The sequence below is a fragment of the Trachurus japonicus genome, chromosome 11 (genome assembly GCF_045865225.1).
Source record: "Trachurus japonicus isolate A0001 chromosome 11, Traja_1.0".
Classification (NCBI taxonomy): domain Eukaryota; kingdom Metazoa; phylum Chordata; class Actinopteri; order Carangiformes; family Carangidae; genus Trachurus; species Trachurus japonicus.
This window is the reverse complement of record NC_140917.1, coordinates 32,012,385-32,031,888: the sequence shown is the minus strand read 5'-3', so window position 1 is coordinate 32,031,888 and position 19,504 is coordinate 32,012,385. Positions and strand designations below refer to the sequence as shown.

At 41.5% G+C, this 19,504-nt stretch overlaps 1 protein-coding gene across 11 annotated transcripts in view; it reads right to left on the bottom strand.

Annotated features, from left to right (window-relative positions):
- Positions 1 to 19,504, bottom strand: part of ptprua (protein tyrosine phosphatase receptor type Ua) — a 266,297-nt gene that overhangs the window by 22,689 nt on the left and 224,104 nt on the right. For all 11 annotated transcript variants that reach the window (XM_085792302.1, XM_085792303.1, XM_085792304.1 and 8 more), the window contains 6 exons: positions 12,648 to 12,745; positions 10,038 to 10,154; positions 8,400 to 8,554; positions 5,492 to 5,627; positions 3,008 to 3,157; positions 55 to 369 (listed from right to left, as the gene is read on the bottom strand). In XM_085792302.1, coding sequence (XP_085648428.1) covers positions 55 to 369; positions 3,008 to 3,157; positions 5,492 to 5,627; positions 8,400 to 8,554; positions 10,038 to 10,154; positions 12,648 to 12,745 — 971 coding nt within the window. The remainder of the gene's footprint in view (positions 1 to 54; positions 370 to 3,007; positions 3,158 to 5,491; positions 5,628 to 8,399; positions 8,555 to 10,037; positions 10,155 to 12,647; positions 12,746 to 19,504) is intronic.

Genomic DNA, 19,504 nt, shown 5'->3' with positions numbered 1-19,504 from the left:
TTACCATATAAAAAAGCTTTGCTTTTGCACCAGTATCACCTTCTCTCATCTTACCCAGGCAGAGTTGGACTGGTTGAGCTGGTTGAGCATCACCACCGAGGTGCAGCCGTAGTCGTAAACCAGCCTCCAGAAGTCGGTGGTGGTGCCGGGCAGAGGATGCGGCGTCACCACGAAGGCGGCGGGCCGGAGGAAGCTGTCGGCCAGCGCGGCGTTGATGTAGTTGTTGCTCTCTCCCTCCGTGGTGATGAGGAAGGCCAGGGAGCGGTCCGGCGGCAGGACGTCCATGCTCCGGTTTTTCTCGCGGTTTCTGGGCATCAGGGAGACGCTGCACTCCTCCACATCCAGGTGGGGGGTCACTGAGTTCAGCGTCTGAGGGAGGAGGAGGAGGAGGAGGAGCGGGGAAGAGAAGAAGACAAGAGTGTGCAGAGAAGATAATTAGAAAGGTTGGCGCCAGTGTGTGAGAATGTGTTGAGATGCAGAGATAAAATGAAAGAGTGAGAATTCAGATTATGATAAGAGGAGACAGAGGCAGCGGAACAGAAATGGGATCAAAGACGGATGGACAGAGGCAATGGAAATACTCCCTGCTCAAACAGCCTGACTGTCAATACTTGACAAGCTCAACTATCTCCAATCATCTCTGGGAAACTTAAAACATATTTATTATCAGTCAAAATCCCCACCAGGCCTTAATGGATAAAAACACATTTAGTGCAATCTCATACATTATGAATAAGCACATTATGAAGCAAAGGAAATTGAAATGAACTTATTATCTAACTCTGCTCATATTGTGAATGAGTCCCCACAGGTTCAGTTCCGAATGAGGAGAACGTTCCGGCTCGGAGCGGGAATATTGCCTCCGGGCAACAAGTTGCACTTTGAGAGGCATTTCTGATTGGTCGGCTCATGTGGAACGAGGTTACTGTGCAGCTGGTAGAGAGAAGAGATTCTAATGATTCTGCCAATCAATAAACACACTATTATAACTGGTATTAACTGGACGTGGCATTAACATTACATAAAATATGTGGTGTTGTTTGCAATCTAAAACATTTATACTGAGCCCCCTGGTCGCCGTGTCAAACGTGTAATAATTAGATAAGCAGCTTCAGCGTTGGTGGCTGTCGCTGTAATGTCAGCATTCATAGTTTTCTCATTAAACACCTGCAGCACAGTGTGTTTTACAGGGTAAATGTGAAATTCAAAGGCAGTCATGATACTGTTGTGTGAGGCTGATACTCATGTCATGGATAAAGTCACGTAGCGGCAAGGTGTGCACAAATTACAGTAAGAAAACTGCAGCGCAGTCAGACAGTCTTGTGTTTGACTTGATCCCCCATAATGATTTTCATGATCTGCAGCCTATAAAAAAAGAATTACTGTAAAGCAAAAATAACAAGCAGTAATAAGACTGAAACTGAAATATGTAACTGTTAAAGTTCAGATGTGGGAATGTAATATCAACTGTGAAATAGCGTTTAGTAAATGAGTGTGGGCATTGCAGAGAAACTCTCTGCAAATACTCGCAGTCCAATGTAAAGGAAGATATTTATATGTGAACATTTTTGTTTACTTGAAAGGAAGTAAAATCGCTGTAAAGGAAATGGTTTTCACTTAAAGGTAGAGTCAGTAGGTTTGTTTGGTGCAGTTTTTAAACACAACATTCAAACTGGGGATCTCCTTGCCACTTACCACGCCCCCTGCCCCTGACAGCAGTTGCCAGGACCAACCCATGTTCAACTGATGTTCACATGGAACCCTTCTCCACTGTGGCCTCAAAGTGGAGAAAGGTTCCTGTATAAAGGAGACATATTACGCCCCTTTTCCACAGCCGGTTCAGAACGGCTGGCTTCAGTGTCTGTCCCATTCAAATGAACCACTGCTTGTCCCGCCCCACCCCTTTTTACCAGGTAGGTAGGGGTGGTATTATGCAAATGTAAAAAATAGTTGCATCATTGTCAGACAACTGAGGGAAACAGCATATTGTAGAAATATGACTTTTTGAAGGCTCTTTACAACATATATTTGGGTGTTTGTCTTGCCTTCTGGCCCCCAAAATGTGAGAATTGACAAAAACATCTGTAATTTTCAGGCTCTCTAGGTTGAAACCCATGTGGTTTTATGAGCTGTTCCCTCAGTTGTCTTCTAGTGATGTAACTAGGATTCGAATTTGCATAACCCCACCCCTACCTGGTACCAGTAGAAGGGGGTGGGACATGCAGTGGCTGATTTGCATTTAAAGGGACAGACACTGAAAGCAGCCGTTCTGAACAGGGCTGTTTTGAGAGGATGAAAAGAGCTGTGATGTTTGATTCTTGGGGGATTTTGACCAAAGCATGTCACAGACATGTCTTTAAGACACCTGGGCATAATATGTCTCCTTTAATAACGTCCTGAAGTGAAATCACTTGAAAACACTAACCCACTGTATCAGTAAAGCTGGTGTTAGCTCTGCTGGTTTATCGTACAAAAACAAATAATGGCATGATATTCCTCTTTGAATAGGCCTTTGGTCTGTTGATTTTCTGTTAAATTTTTCTAAATAGCTGCAGCTAAACGACTCAATTTCAACACGTACATCACATTCACACTTAACATTTATTCCCAAAGCTAATCAGAACCCGGTGTTTGCTTTCTTTAGTGAATTTTCCAAAAACTTCAAAGCACAAGAACTTTTTTCTTTCTTTATTTCAAGCTATTGAGAACTTTTATTCTGAAATTCTTCAACCAGATGTGTCAAGGGGTCTATTCTTTGCTTGACAGGCCACTTAAAAAGTAATCATGATGTGTGCATAATGTAGGTATAACATCTGACTGTGGCCTCGATGCCATATGTGAACAGTGATAAATTATACTCTAATTATGTTCTTGCCCCCCATTGAATGGACTAGAAAAAATAGCCCAAGGCCAAACTTCCTTGCGAACCCCTGAAATAGATGCTCATACAAACTTAAATAGAAAATGCATGTACACGCGCGTGTGTGTGTGTATGTATGTGTGTTACCTGAAACTCCTCTCTGAGTTGTGAGGTGTTGCTCTGAGAGTCAACCTTCAGCATCTCTTTATAGATGAGACCAAACTCATTAACAGGGATGGCGGTCTCTCCGCACAGACAGGCCTCCAGGATAGCATCATGGATGAACACATACTGCTCCTAAAACACCAGAGGAAAAAAATATATTAAAAACAAAAAGTCACAAAGAAATCCCCTCGCTGCACGTTTACGAGCCTCCTGACTGTTAATTGCCCACTTGTGAAGAACAATGCTAAAATTTAATTACTGCCGTTGAATGTTGACTAATAGTCATAACTGTCAAACAGTCTTCACACTGTCAGGCCCACTCTCTGGCATTATTCCCCAGCAGGAAAATGTCTGTAAACGGGGTAAGAAAGTGCAGAAAGCAGACATCAGAGGAGCCAAACACTGCCCACACACTATGTATATGAATAACATCATGAGCTGTGCAATTAAAAAGGGAACCGAGAAATTTGTTTTGACAATCAACCAAACAAAAGATTAAAGAGTGGAGGATGCATTCAAAATCATACAGGCGCAAAAAAATGTCCCTCTTCCAACTTGTTTATCATTTCTAATGCATCCTGTAATCACAGCAATATGTATTCAATTGGTAGGCCGGCTCCAGCTGAAAGGTGGAAAGGGAGATAAATACCATTGTTTTGGGTATTTGCATTACTGTCTCCACTTGTAGACGTGTTAATAAGAGAATCTTTTTCAACTTTTAATAGCTGTGTTTACTCCAGTAATTAAGGTCTTTCTCTGGTTTGTTTGTTTGGGATGTTTGGGAGCGCACAGTCAATACTCGGATGTCTTAGAGTCTTTATTTACACAATTAAAACCAGTATCTTTCTGCATGAAAAGTTAATGATGCTTTGCCTTTTACATACAACACTTGACAGTACTATCCTGTAGTTTTATGACTTGTTTGAAGGTGAATGATTTAATATAAATTGCCTTTATAAATGAGTAATGAGTGATAATTAAATTAAATGACTTTCAAACCATAAAGAATGTACCATTAAATCATTTGTCTTTCATTGGACAGAAGCATTACAGTGGCTAAAGTAACATTCAACTATCCTCAACTTGTGTAAGATGTTTTAGCATGCTAGTATGCTACCATGCAGGTACATTAGCGGTTTACAGATAATTTGCTGTTTCATGTTTTACACCTTTAATACTCAACCCGACCCTGATTATTACTCATAGCAATGCTGTATTAGCATCAAAACAAAGTAAATAAAAAATGATAATGCATAACCTAAGAAAAAAAGTGGAAAGGTCAGGGGAAAGGTGCCCACTTTAGTATTCTTTCAGGGGGCCCAGAATTCCTAGCAACGGCCCTGGTTGCAGCTCATACAGAGACATCAGCAGAAAAAAGAGACTTTTGCATATCCAGTTAAAAGTTATTTGTAGGGACTTTAACTACTCAAATTCTTAAAACTCAAACCTGCATCATCCATTTTCTTTATAGTGACAACGAAGCTAATCATTATGTCATCTAATGTGCAGTGAGAAACCCATATAGTACTGTCAGCTGACGCTAAGGGCAGCTCTTTAACCCATCTTTAGGTCTTTCACGCCCCATAATCTCAGCTCTTAACAACATGTTTCCAGCTGCAGAAGGCTTTGGAGAAGCCCCGTTGAACACACAGTATGCTACACATCCAGCACCATGCAGCAAGCAGACAGATGTTGAAGGCCGCTAAAGTTAAAGCTCGTTATTTTAGTGTTCTGGCCCACAAACTCTGCTCTAATCAAATACTCAGTTCAAGCTGGGTGAGCAGATGTTTTTTTGGAAAAAGAAAAAACGGATTAGTTTGATTGATATTGATGATCACTGTATGCTACAGAGCCAATTTTACTTTCATGAGGAGCTGGTGGAGACCAAAACAATGCTAAAAGAACAGTTTTAGCATACATTACATTTCCAAGGTGACCAGACACAACTCCATCCAGACTCCACCTGCATAATAATGTTACTGCCTGTCTGCCTGTCTTGCAAAATACCTTTTTTCTTTTTTTTGTGGAGCTGGGTAATATAACAAATATATTTGATATATCACAACTTGTTCCATGTGGGATGCAGTGTGTGATTTATTTAACACTGAGCTGAAATTGTTATATAAATGTTTATATAATATTGGGATTCTTGCTGAGTGCACTATTATTGTCGCTTGACTCTCTGTTTTCATTAAGTGTCAAATTTATCTTGAATGTAATTTCTCTTTGAAATTCTAAAAAAAAAAAACTTCTAATAGAAAGTAACAGCACAGCTCTTCAAGCACTGGTGGCCGTGGGAGTGTTCTCTTTTATTTTTTACTAACCTGAAAAGAATAAACTGTCTGACAGTCACCTTTAGTAATGGTCAAATATAAAAGTGTCCTTCATCCTGTAGGGATCAAACCAGACTCTCTCTGTTAAAAGTTGAACTCGGCCTCTCTGGTGCACCGCCGCCCTCCCACTCACTTCAGTCTGGATCATGTTGATGCGTCGTGAACACAGGGTCTTGACGCAGTTGTAGATGTCCACCACTCCTTCACACTCGGCCATATCCAGCATGACATCCAGCACAATGTAGCAGCCGGTCCTGCCCGCCCCCATACTGGTGCAAAAGAGGATAAAGGAGAAAGGATTGACAAGCCTGAATACATCACTGAAATGAAAAAAATAAAAATAAAAAAGCCTCAGCAGGGAGCTTTTAGTAATGATGAAGTTACTCTTCCCAAAGTCAAGTATAATAATGGGCTTTGTTCTGGTAAGAAAATAAAAGGAATAAAGTGACCATTGTGCTCTGGCAGCATAAAAAAGGGAAATCTAAGCTGAAGTTTGAAAGTTAAAAACCTTTTAGTTGGAGAGTGCCGAGACATTTATAAAGACCCTATATCAAGTCCTACGTCTTTCATGTCTGGGTCTAACGCTGCTGTAAAGGTAGGTGTGTGGGTTCCTGTGAATGCCTCGGCACACATCAGATAAGGGTTTGTTCCTTTAAAGCCCATTTGAGTTCTTTACACTGGGATGTTTTATGCCTCTAGAACACATCTGTCTTCATAGATTTTTAACTGTTTTCTTCAACAAAAAGACAAAAAACACCTCCCTGTGTATCAGCGTTGCTAAACAAGCACATCATTTATGATAAGATGCAGCAGGATACAGTGGGAGCTTTCTAATCAGAATTAAAATAAGGCCCACAGCCAGAATGAAAACTAAAGATAAGGAGCAGATCTCAGCATCTGGGCAAAGTTCCACTTGGATGTTTACCCATGCTCATGCTCCATTGAGTCACAATGCAGATTATTTCTGACAGTGTCTCTACATGCTGTACAATAATAATTCATTAGCTGACTCGGTTGCATGTTGTGCACATTTCAATGAGGATTGAAACACAGTAAGGCTCCAGAGAAAGCTGCCAATCACACTCTGGTGCAGACTTGAGATTTTCACACTGCGTGCCCAATTTAGATTTGTAGCAGATCCAGATTGTATGTTGTTTGTATGTTGTAGTTTGATCTTTATAACAGTCTGAACAGACAAAAACCATATGAGATTTGATCTTTACAAATCATATTCAAACCATATACGGAGCCCTGTTTAGAACAGCTGGTTTCAGTGCCTGTCCCTTTAAATGCAAATGAATGAACCACTGCTTGCCCCGCCAGGTAGGGGTGGGGTTATGCAGTTACATCATTAGAAGACAACTGAGGGAACAGCTCATAAAACCACATGGATTTCTTTATTTTCACATGGATTTCAACCTAGGGAGCCTGAAAATTACATATTTTTTTGTCAATTCTCACATTTTGGGGGCCAGAAGGCAAAACAAACACCTAAAAATGTAAAGAGCCGACCACTGGATTTGTCTTTTTCCTGCTTTATTTCTGTAATTTTTTATTTTGGAAAACAGTACAAATCCACAGGAGAGCTGTAGACAGATCACCAGGGGTTTAACAATGCAGCTCATATGTTTTCAACTGGAAAAAAGAAACCCAAAAAACCTTTGATTTAGGAAGGTCCTCCCCAGTGCCAACTGATATATCTCTGTAATGAGAGTATAATTCAGTGCACTTGTGGGGTAATATTTTTAAAATCTCCAGACTTAAAGGTCCCTCAAGACTTTGCTCTCTCTCCCTCTCAGTGTATGCCTTAATTCTGCTGCATTTTTATTTCCCTCTCAGGAGATGCTACTGTATTTAGCCACTCACTGGGTGCTAAAGCAGTTGGTGTCCTTGTTTGTGTTGGTCTCTGCAATGGAGACAGTTGTGTAAGCCTTCCTCCTGCTCTCTGGACATGTATGTGCTTTGAATGCTTTCCAGGATGTGTGGTGCAGCTCCGTCCCTCCACGTCCGCCACCTCTCTACTCTAACACAGCGCATCTTTCAAGTCTGTGGTAGTTTCATTTCACTTGCGATTAACGTCTTTTCTGCTGTTTGCCAAATCCTTTTCTCTTTTTTCCCCCCATGTCTGTGGAGGGTTGGCCATCACCTCTGACTGGGTAGTGTTTATCTCTGCATGTATGGCACAGATGGCAGCTCACAGGCCTTTCACACTGGCACCATGTTGGAAGGTTGTTGCAACAGTAAATGTGGTGGTTTTAAATCTTAAAATAGATCTGTATCCACTTATAAACTGACCAAGATGCTCTCTCTTTTTCTTTTTTCTTTCTTTTGCATCTCAAACTGCACCAGAGTTCAGGAGGTGACATGGAACAAAGGCTGGGATCAATGTTGCATACACCTGTTACATACAGTACATGTGTGTTCTTGTCAAGGTGTATTATTAAACTCTTTAGACTAGGAATGAGATTTAGAATAAGACTTGTGATAATAATAATGATATTATTATTATTATTATTATAATGATCATATGGCAGATTCCATCTCAGACGAGCCAATTTCCATATATTACTCAATTCTTACATGATGAAAGTACAAACAACAAACCTGGCTCACTGTATGCACACACTTACAGTTGAGTGAATATTAAATCTGTGAGCAAAGGCTTTGTTTGTCATTTTAAGATGATTGTCAAGCAGCCAGAACAGATAATAAAAGTCGTTTCCTGAAAAGGCAGGAATCGATGGTCAAAACCGCAACTTTCCCTGTTTTTGTGAATCTGTTGCTTATTTATGTGTGAACTATCCTGCTGGAGAGTCTTGGTCTATTTTTGTTTTTCACACTCTTCTGCTCTCCACTTTCACATATACAAGAGGCTCAAAGTTATTTCAGGAAATGCATAGAAGCACAAACTCAAGCAGAAATAAACAGGCTGAATTAACTGTGCTGAAAAGTGTTAAAGATTCAAGACTTTAAAGTACGATAAAGAACGTCTGAGACTGTGGTTTTATTTTTAAAACTGAAAACGGAAGGCGACGGGTTACCTGCAGTGGACCACCACGGGCCCGGCATCGGGAGGCGTGGAAGCTTTGACCCGGCGCAGGAACGCCAGCAGGCCGGTGGCGTGGTACGGCACGCCGTGCTCGGGCCAGGAGGTGAAGTGGAACTGACACACCTCGTGTTTAGCGGGGTAACCTCTCTGCAAGAAACAGTCAGGATGAGGTGCTGTTATTATAAGAACGGAGCATGCAAATAGAAACAAAGTAAACCTGCAGCTGAATGAGAAACATAGACTGACTGTCCTGAACATTATACACCGATCAGGCTTAACAACATGAGCACTGACAGGTGAAGTGGAGAACAGTGAATAACACTTTATCATGGCTCCTGTTAGTGGGTGGGATGTACTGTATTAGGCAGCAGGTGAACATGTTCTCCTCAAAGTTGATGTTAGAAGCAGGAAACATGTGCAGCGTAAGGATTTGATCCAGTTTCACAAGGACGACTCAAAGTCATTTTATTGGTCTCCCGTGGGAGAGATTTGTCTTGGACAAAGGGCGATGCTGCTACAAAACAGCTTCATGAAGTGCTAAAAACATAAGTCGGTGAAAAGCTGCAGCTGTTGTGAGCTGTTCCCGCTCTACAGTGGTCAGGATAAGTGAGGGGAATAACAGCATTAAAAAATAACGGCTCTAACTTTTTCAGGAACGAGTACAGTAGTTACTGTTTCCCTCGTTATAACCTCGTTACCGTTACTGACAATAAAATGTGCTGTGACTTGACTCAAGAAGTCCCGCCACAAAATAGTACACCTGTTAAAGTGTACGTTATGTAGTCTACACTTTTTTTTAGTTCATCAACTGGTTGAAAAAAAGGCGCTTATCTGGAACTAACCAACTCACTCAGTATTCTGTGCGGAGGAATACTGAGTGAGTTGGTTAATTCCAGATAGAATACTGACTGATATTTACAAAGATCTAGTCAACAAGGAAAAAAAGAAAAAAGACTTTTAAAGAACTTCAAGCAAGTGTAACTGTAATATACATCTCCTTTGTGTTTGTTAAATTTGTGTTTGTATATGTCAAATAAGAAAACAGTTAAAAAAAACAGTGGTTAGGAGGTTAGTCCAAGTTATTTGACATATTTGAGCATTTAAAACAGAATACTTACTTTTCCTGGTTATTATATTTTATAATGTAGTTACTTATTCAGTTACCTTTTGGGGAACACAACTAGCAACTGTAACTAATTACTTTTTAAAGGTAACATGCCCAACACTGGTCAGTATCTATCAAAAATGTCCAATGAATGGACAGTGGTGAAGCGGCCACAGGCTCATTGATGAGTTTTAAAATGAAACTTAAGACTTAAAAACTTAAACCAAACCAAAAAAAACTCTCAGTCTTGTCATCACTGACTCCCTAATATTGAACTGTATTTTACTGCTTATGTTTGAAGTCTGACAGAAGAACTCTTTACGCATTATGTGCTATGATTTGTCTATCTCTGGTACAATGCATCAAATGACTGATTGTTGAAACCTTCTGCCGTGTTAGAGAGCGTCGGCTTCAGCTGGGTGTACTGTACCTAATAAAGTGGCGGCTGTTTTGGCTGGTGTATATAGAGCCAGAGAAGCTATAGTGAGAGGGTTGAGATAAATATAACATCAGAGTGTGACTCACCCGCTCCATGGCGAAGGTGCGCACGGTGTACTCAGCCAGTGTTTCTGTCTTCAGTAGTGTTATCTTAATGTCACCATAGAGCTCAGTGTCATCAGGCCAATACTTACAGCACTTCATCTGGACAAACAACAGACAGCTTCAGGTTAGAAAGGCTCACACACACACACACACACACACACACACAAACACACATATAGTATATAGCTGACTCATTTTAACACTAGAACACAATCCTTTTCACCTCTTGGCACTGAGATTTCCACAAACAAACACATTGCAATGTTGTAATCCTCTTGTGACCTTTGCCAAATAATTGGACTTTACTCCAGGTTTACCACTCATCTCCATCTCCAACATTTGAGACAGAGACATGTTGACACTGAGTTAAGATAAGACATGTTTAGATATGATTTTAAAAGGCCATTTTGGAAGTAGAACTCTGCAGTAGGTGTTATTTTCTCTCTGCCACCAGGTCGGCCCTCCTCCGACCCTTCACGGTTTAAGTTTCTAAGAGAATGGCTGTTTTTATTTTTCTGTTGATGCAGTGTGTTTTCTGTTGTGTCTACATTTTCCTCCGCCGCCGGCTGCACGGTGTCGACACTTTCCACTACTCCAGGCTGCACATGCGTTTTACTGATCCAGAAGAGCGGCGTTTCTCACACTTACAAAGAGAGATGATGGTTGCACTGTAAAACGCTAAAAGGTCACTCGTAATTACACTGGGTGCTTTTTTAAAAATAATTTCATATTTCTACTTTTTTCGCCTGGAAAATGACTTAATTTGTGATGGAGGCTGAAGTTTATTTGGCTGCGCTGCTCATCTGCTATTTGACTTCATCCACAAAATGAGATGGCATTTGCATTTTTTTTGTTTATCAGTTGTTTTTAGAATGCAAACAGCCATTAAACTGTTGCTTCGGATGGAGAAGTCTGGTTAAGGGTTACCATAGCAATTGCAACCCATAAAGTTGTTTTCCTAGTGTTAAAGATAAAAATAAAATTGATATAGCACAGGCAGAAATGTTCTTATTTTCATGGACTTTGGAAAACTTGTTCCAGTAGTTGGTGTCATCCACTGTTTGTAAGTTCTAGTCTATATCAGGGGTGTTAAAGGGTAATTGCCGTTTTTTTTACAATCTGGACTTAACTTTGGTGTCAGTACAAGTCGTTCTGACGAAATTAGATCCAGCTGAGAGCCGCGTATATCCATATAATGTGAGTCTACAGGGCAGCAGAATGCAGCCTCTAAATAACACATTATCTGCCATGAAACTCGTTCATTTCACCAATATTTAGTTATGATACACTAGTGCTATTCCCCTCTGAGTCCGGGGTTAGCTGTTATCAACATCCGGGGTCTGTAGGTTGACCTACTAACCTCTGACCAGATCAAAGTGCTTCCTGAACTGACTCCAGATTTTTAAAGTATTAGCCACGATCGGGTTCATGGAGATCTTGTAATTGGGAGCACACCACTGACCATAACAAAAAAGTTGGATGATATTATCTCCATTTCAGCCCATTAAGGTAAGTACAGACTTGGAGTTCCAAGTAAGAAATTTAGCAATATTACATGCCCAATAATAGACTACTGACGGGAATTATTTTTGCCTCACTCTCAAGTCCATGACCAGCAGATAGACACCATCCTTTTGACTGTGCGTGCAGTAACAAGGGAGATAGAGCCGTATTGCCCGTAATTAGCTTAGCTCTAACGCTGGAAGTGTATAGGTAGTGTTAGCCGAATTCGTCCGAACAAAATTGTAAACAGCTGGTATTTAGACAAATTAACGACACACTGCTGATCTAAAATGTTTGAAATATCGATAAAGTGATATATTTACAGAGTTTAGAGCTAAAATGAAATCAGCTTCTGACTGCTGATTTCGGCTCGGGTAGGAGGCAGGCTAACACTACCTATACACTTCCAGCGTTTGAGCTAAGCTAATTACAGGCGATACGGCTCTATCTCCCTTGTTACTGCATGCACAGTCGAAAGGATGGTGTCTATCTGCTGGTCATGGACTCGGGAGTGAGGCAAGACACGAAAAAAAAAAGAATGGCGTATCCCTTTAACCCTAACAGTTATTTATGAATTAGGATTTTTTTTTTTTTACCATAGCTATGAACAGTTTTACAAGATGAGTCCATCTTAGATCATATCAAATATCATGTAACATCTTTGTTTTGGAAGATTGAATACTGTTTACCATACCAATTTACACATAGAAAGAACCTACGGTGTCTAGATTTTTACAAAGGTTACATGTGTTGCATGATGCTTATCACACACATGGCGAACACTGCATCACTTGTCGGCTGAATTCAGCAGAGGCAGGAATAGCAAATAGAAAAGAGGCCAGAAGATTCCTCCATGGGCCTTCACACACATCAAAGCTCTGACCTTGGTGTGCAGCCACCAAAGCAAGAGGTGATCACTCATGATCAGACAGCGGGAGCCATTTCCTCCCACGACACCGAGCACGGCAGCTCTTCTGATGTATAGGAAATGATAAAGGAAGCTCCAGAAATACATCCCCCCCTCCATCCATCTTCACAGAAGGAGGGGGCTGGAGAGGTCACAGGACAAAGGGAAGAGGAAAAACCTACCCTGCCCACTTCCACCAGCTTGGTGATCATGACAATACTGAAGCAGTTCTCCTGCCAAACCATCCTCCAGAAGTCGTAGATCATCTCCTGCTTGGGGCCTGCGGAGGAGGAGAGGAGGGGAGGAGGAGGGGGGTGGATACAGTAGAAGTACAGGTGGAGAGGAGAAAGGAAGTAAAAAGTGAGAAGAGAAGGTGGGAGAGGAGAAAAAGAGGAGGGGAAGGAGAGATGAGCCATAAGTCAGAGAGAATAGCGGCAATAACCATCAATGTAGAGGCACTATGTAATCCATGCCAGGGAATAGAGTAACAATGTGCCATTCATGAACTATTGCCCGCTCTGTGTTCTCCTAATACTACTGAGAAATGTCATTTCAATACACCCACAAATCCTGGAGCTATTGTGCAAACAAGCTCATGGATTGGCTTTCTCAGCCCCCCGGTGGCTGACACAAATCACAGCCCCCTGAAGAAGATGACACTTTCATTGATTTCATTACACACTGTGGTGTTGATAATATCACCAGGTCCTCCTTCATCCTCCTCCTCCTCCTCCTCCTCCTACACTGCACCTCTGTTTGTGACCACCATGTCTGTTCATTCCTACCCACACAGTGTGTTGAATAGGAATATAATTGTGTCTCATGTAAATGACCTGGTGACTTTTCTGAAGAGCTGGTCGTGCCTCGTCCTTCCTCTGTGGGCTGGCACAGTGGTGTGTGATTTAACCCTTTACTACATCGCCCTTCTGTTGGATAATAACAGTGTTTATCTCAGGTGGAGGAGACTTAGCCTCGTAAACCAGCCGCTCCCGGAAATGCGATTCATTTCATTTCCGAGGGAGAATCTGGCCTCATCCCCGTGGTAAGCGTTTGGCCTGAAACCCTCAGAAGGCCGAGCCAATCAGCGTCGCCGCTGTGATTGACACAGCACGTTGGCCAAACAGGGACCGACTGGTGCAAAGCCCCGTCACTACACCAACTTGCTGATTGGCTGAATGGGGTTGTCTGTCAACGCTACTACTCCCACCCAGCTCCCGCCCACCCCAAACGCTCACAGCGGGGATGAGGCCAGCCTCTCCCTCAGAAATGAAATGAATTGCATTTCTGGGAGCGGCTGGTTTACGAGGCTAGAGGAGACTCCCATATGAAATCAATGCTAAAATCAATCAAGTCAGTTATATCCACATTTGCTATGTTCTTTCATATGAACAAATGTTACAAATCAATAACAACAGTGAATATGTTCAACTGACAAGTGGTAACTGCATCTGAAGCCTGACATACAGTAGCTTTACTTTACACTCATTCATTCTCCTGTTTTTGAACAATAATAAAAAAATAAAAAAATTAATTTTAAAAAATTAAATGAAATAATCAAACAGGAAAAAAGTTGAATATAGAAAATATTATAATGAAAATAATATAACAAACATTCAATCAATACACCTGTTGAGAAGTATGGCTCATTATGAGCTAATACACAGTGACAATTCATTTGTGAAAAGGAATAGGACGAAGCAGAAGCTTAACTTGTCCTATCCCTACATTAATAATAATGTGTCAAGATGAAAAGCAAATTTATATTTTTTAATTAGTAGAAATGCTGCAATTTAGCCATAATTGTAAAAAAAAAAAAAAAATGGAGAGTAGTAGTTACAATTTAAAATGAAGCCTCATGTTTAGACTCGTGTCTGGATGTGGAGAATGATCTGAGAGTGTCCGTCTCCTAAATAAAACCCATTATGGACTTGATGTGCTCCACTCAATAGGTGAGATTAACGCTGAAACATCGCCATTCCCAAAAAGTTAATTTGCACATCAACAATGTCCACATGTTTACTCAGCACTACATGCTGATGGATGTCACTTTGGCTGAGATACTCTAAATGGAAGTGTCAAAATTAAGTTTGCACATCAGAGCAGCAATGTTCACTTCATGGACATTACTTTGACTTTGACTGAGATATTCTGCTTTTGTCTTATACTAAATTACTAAAGATAATATCAGAGCCTTATCATGACCCCTGCAGGAGAGCACCTGTAACATTACTGTAAGCGTTCAACTCCTCTGCTCATATCATATGTACGAGTGAAAAATCAGTCCTCAGCATGCGGATTCATTTGCTTGAACAACCACGGCTACTTCTACACTGCTCCCACTAAAGAACTGACCTGGACTGACAGTTGGACAGACTCCCTCCATCTTCCAATCAACTGCCAGAAGAAGGAGTGACACCAACCTTGTCCTTTCAAGTTCACAGTGCGGTCTGAGACGTGTCATTGAGTTTTCTTTGTCTTTCTATAACTTTTACAGGAAGGCCAACAAAAGCGGCTGTATTCCACCCACATAGAGACCGAGGTATGTTTGAAGGTCTGGCTGGGAAAAGAATAGATTGTATGTTTGAAATAATCCTTTTTAAGTCTGAAAAAATAACATTTTTTCCCCACAGAAATAAACAATTAAATCTGGGTCGCAGCAACTCTTGTTTTCCACTGCCTTTACTTCCACAATTGCCTTATTAATGAGAGGAATCAAGAGGTATGTACAGTATTTGACTAAACGCTCCGGGGCAAAGAGCCACAGAGGTTGACCAATGCAGAAGGAGGTGGAGGAGAAATAACCTCACTTGCATGTTAAAAAAAAACAAACAAGATATCTGCAAAGCCTGGCAGCCACATGTCTTTTCATGACTGGTCTGTACAGTAGTGGGGCTGAGGCAGGGCCGTTGCATAGGGGTGAGGAGTGACAATTCTAGGGGCCCATAGTCTAGCAGGGCCCCCAACAACCCCCAGTATCCTAATCTTCTAATTATTCTGCGTATAACCCTGACTAAAATTCAAACAAATGCTGCATCAGCATCAAAACAAAGCCACAAAAATGAAATACGATTTATTTTCCAAGCAATAACCTCCTACTTTCCTATAAAAATGATTTAGTCCATGCTAGAGCAAGAGTAGCTCCCTGCAAACTAATAATAATAATTGAGTATATTGCATCAGGCACTGTCAAGAACAAAGAGTGACAGAAAAGTGCATGATAATAAATGATAAAATAGTCTAAGAAAAAAGTGGCAAGGAAAAGTCAGGGGGCAGGGGCCCACTTCAATGTTCTTTCAGGGGGCCTAGAAATCCCAGGAACGGCCCTGGGCTGAGGTGAGCCCCTCCCCGCCTGAGAGAATCTTAATATACGCTCAAGTGGGCAGCTGCTCTAACCAGTGTTTTCAGCGTGCCGGTCGGTCTCTGTGTGTTTTAGTGATAGGGAGATGTTAATTTTTCAGCAGCAGCGAGAAAAGCCCGCTAATGCATCGCCGGAGGGACGTGGCAGTGAGTTTAAGAGACGGTTGATGTGTGATCCTGGCGGCTGGGAGGAGGGGGGGGCTGAATCTGTATGCACAGCGCAACTTTCCGCCGAGCTTTCAGAGCATGTTTGGCATTTTCTCCTCCCCCGTCCGCCTCTCCCCCCCTCCCTTACCCGCCTCCTCCTCCTCCTCCTCCTCCTCATCTCTGGACATAATGGAGAGTTAGCCCAGAGCACCTGCTGCCTGCTGCTGCACAAACTCAGCTACCTTAAGACTCATCGCTGAGACACGGAATAAAAACTCAACCTCAACCCGCTGCTGCACTCCACCACACAGGGCTCGCTGGGAGGTTATACAGTGTTATTCACTATTATGCAAACTGTGTGGAAGTAATGAATAGCACTTATTTTTGCAGCCACAACAGAGTGGACTTTCACTTTGGTACATATAGCTGCTTTCTATTCTGCATTTTCAGGTTAGGTTAGCAGTTTAAACTCCATCTTATCGATGGTAATATATGCTAATATAATCAATGAATATTAATTAAAAAAGTAATCTTAATTGTTAATTATGTCAAATATCTTTTGCAGTATTGGGTAACACTTTATAATAAGTACACACTATTAAGCATTGGTTAAGCATTAATAAATACTGAATTCTTTGTTTCTAACACATGAATACTCATTAGTATGTAGTTTATAAATACAGTTAGTGCTATCAATGATAAGTAAAACATTTTTAACTGTGTTTATAAACTACATACTAAGGAGTATCCATGTGTTATAAATGATGAATTCAGTATTTAGTGCTTAGCTAATGTTTAATAGTGTGTGTACTTATTATAAAGTGTTACCCAGTATTGTTTAAATTGTAGTCTGAGCTTGAGGGACTTCACTGCTGTAATTAGCCCCTCAATGGCCGGAACGAGCCACCCGGTGGAAGCCATCCTGTTGCAGTTTCCACAGTCCCCTCGGAGAAAGGAAACAACAACAGGAACCACGGATATTTCAATATGACTGTGAATAAATTCAAAACGTATGTTTTATGCCATTTGCTATGCAAGAAGGACGTTCTGGCTCATTTCTGCCGACCGGCTACGGCAAAAGTTATATCTATCGAGCTATAAGCCCATCATCTTCAGTGAGCTAGTGAGGCAACGTCTACCCATCCGGCAATATTTTGCAAGCACATCGTTGCTGTGGCACCACCCACAACAACTGTGATTGGTTGAAAGAAATCCAAACAGGTGGTTTTTTTTTTCTCTGATCTCAGAATCACAGTCCGACGGTCTGGTGAGTGAGACTATTTAAATTGTGTCAGTGATTTTTTTTTTTTTTTTAGATTAGAAACAGTAAGAGAGGGGCCGGTGTTTAGCTCAGTTGGTAGAGCACCTGCCCCATGTGTTGAGGCTATAGTCCTCACTGCAGGCGGCCCTGGTTTGAATCCCGCATTGAGCGGCCCTTTCTTGGATGTCACCCCCACCTCTCTGCCTCCCATTTCCTGTCTCTCTCTCAACTGTGCTGTCAATTAAGGCAAAAAAGCCCAAAAAATATACTTAAAAAAAAAACAAAAAAAAAAACAGTAAGAAAGATAACATTTATTGGCTGTGGGTCTGAATATAAAGCACTGAATGGATGCTTTGTTAGGAACAACAGAGGATATAATAATGCTGTTTTTGTGTTTGAAGTATTGTGAAGTCTGTTGTTGCTGTGTTGTCGCATCTGTTGTGATTTTTCTGTCAAAACAAGAGCAGTGCTGTGGAAAAGAATTTCACCTTTGGGACAATGAAAGTCAAAACTCAAACTCCACTCAAACACCGGCACCACGGCAGTGCCTCCCAGCAAGAAGGTTCTGGGTTCAATTCCCGGGCCAGGGGCCATTCAGGGTGGGGGTTTGCATACACTCCTCCTGCCTGCATGTCCAAAAACATGGACAATGCCCATGGACTTGCCCTTAGTCAACTGGGATTGGCCCCCAGATCAACACCCTGCACGGATAAGCTACTGCACCTAGACAATGGATGAAACCAACACACAAATACAGAAAACCACAATTCCTCTGATGACCACTACTGTAGAGGCAGGCTACAGAAAGTCAGTCAATCCTTGTCATCTCCCAAACAACATCACAGTTTTGGCGTCTCCAGCTAATTTCCTCTTCCATGACAACTACAGGGAGCCAATCTTTATTTAACTCATCTGTTTACATTTTATTAGCGTGTTGCATAATTGAGGGTTTGGCTGTTCCCAGTGACAGGTGGTTAAGCAAACGCTTGGCACTTACTGGCATTCACCACATCACCCAGAGAGTGACATGGCTGAGGCTAAAACCATCGTTATGCACGGACCAGGAGCCTCAGTCACTGTTCACATCCAATAACAAAATGAGAAAGATGAGATCGATTGTATGATCAGATAGCTGATTTGTGTGTTTCTGAAACTGTTCTCAGGATTTTTCATAAGTGACACTCTCTAGTGGTTTTTTTTTTTACTGTACTTTTTTTTTTTTTTAATTTGCATGAAAAACTAAAAAACATCCAGTAAGAGGCAGCCCTGTGTACACAACCACCTTGTTGATGAGAGAGGAGCTGACAACTAATCCGGCCCAGTAATATAAGCACTATTCACAACTGTGATGAGCAGAAACTCTTCAGAATACATAACATGTTAAAGGGATACTTCGCCCAAAATCGATAATTCACCAATCATCTACTCACCGTAATGACAAGGGTTTGGAGAACTTTGTGAGTCATCAAGACCCTTTAGGAGTTCCAGGGGTGGTCCGGCTGGCAACAGATTTTCATATAATGGCGGCGGATAGAGCTCACTTTTGAATCTTCCTAAACAACTTTTTCAAGACACTTGGGTAAGTACAGACGAGCAGTACGGAGGTATTTGGATGTTTCATAGTGTGTGTTTTGGACGATTCGAAAGTGAACTCTATCCGCCGCCATTATATGAAACTCTGTTGCCAGCCGGACCACCCCTGGAACTCCTGGAAAAGTTCTCCAAACCCTTCCTTGGTATGACAGTAGTAGATGATTGGTGTATTATCGATTTTGGGTGAAGTATCCCTTTAAACACTGAAGCAGATGGGCTGCAACAGCAGAGGACTATGTCAGACTGATGTGTTTTCTTAACTGACTCTGGACTTTAACATATGGGATGCGCTGGTCCCAGATATGGACTAAATAGCTTGATCATGCAGGTATGGGATAATAGGTTGATTCATGTTTCATCAACATAACAATCAACTTTAATGCCACCTCCTGAATTTAGCAGAACACCTAAAGCATGTGATAGCTTGGCAGTGTGAAATGTGCGACTGACGAATCTGAAGAAACGGCGTGACGCAGAGTCTCGGAGGAAAGTTTCAACACCTCTTGGAAAAAAAAAAAAAACTATCTCGCAAAACAACAGTGGCTGAGAGTGTAAGCAGCGATGAGCAGGAGGGAGAGCCTCTATAGGAGCACTTTGAAGTACTGGAAGGCTAAATATCAGAATGTGCACATCATGCTGCGACTCAGCCTCATGATACTGACCCACAGGTTGTTAGTCTGC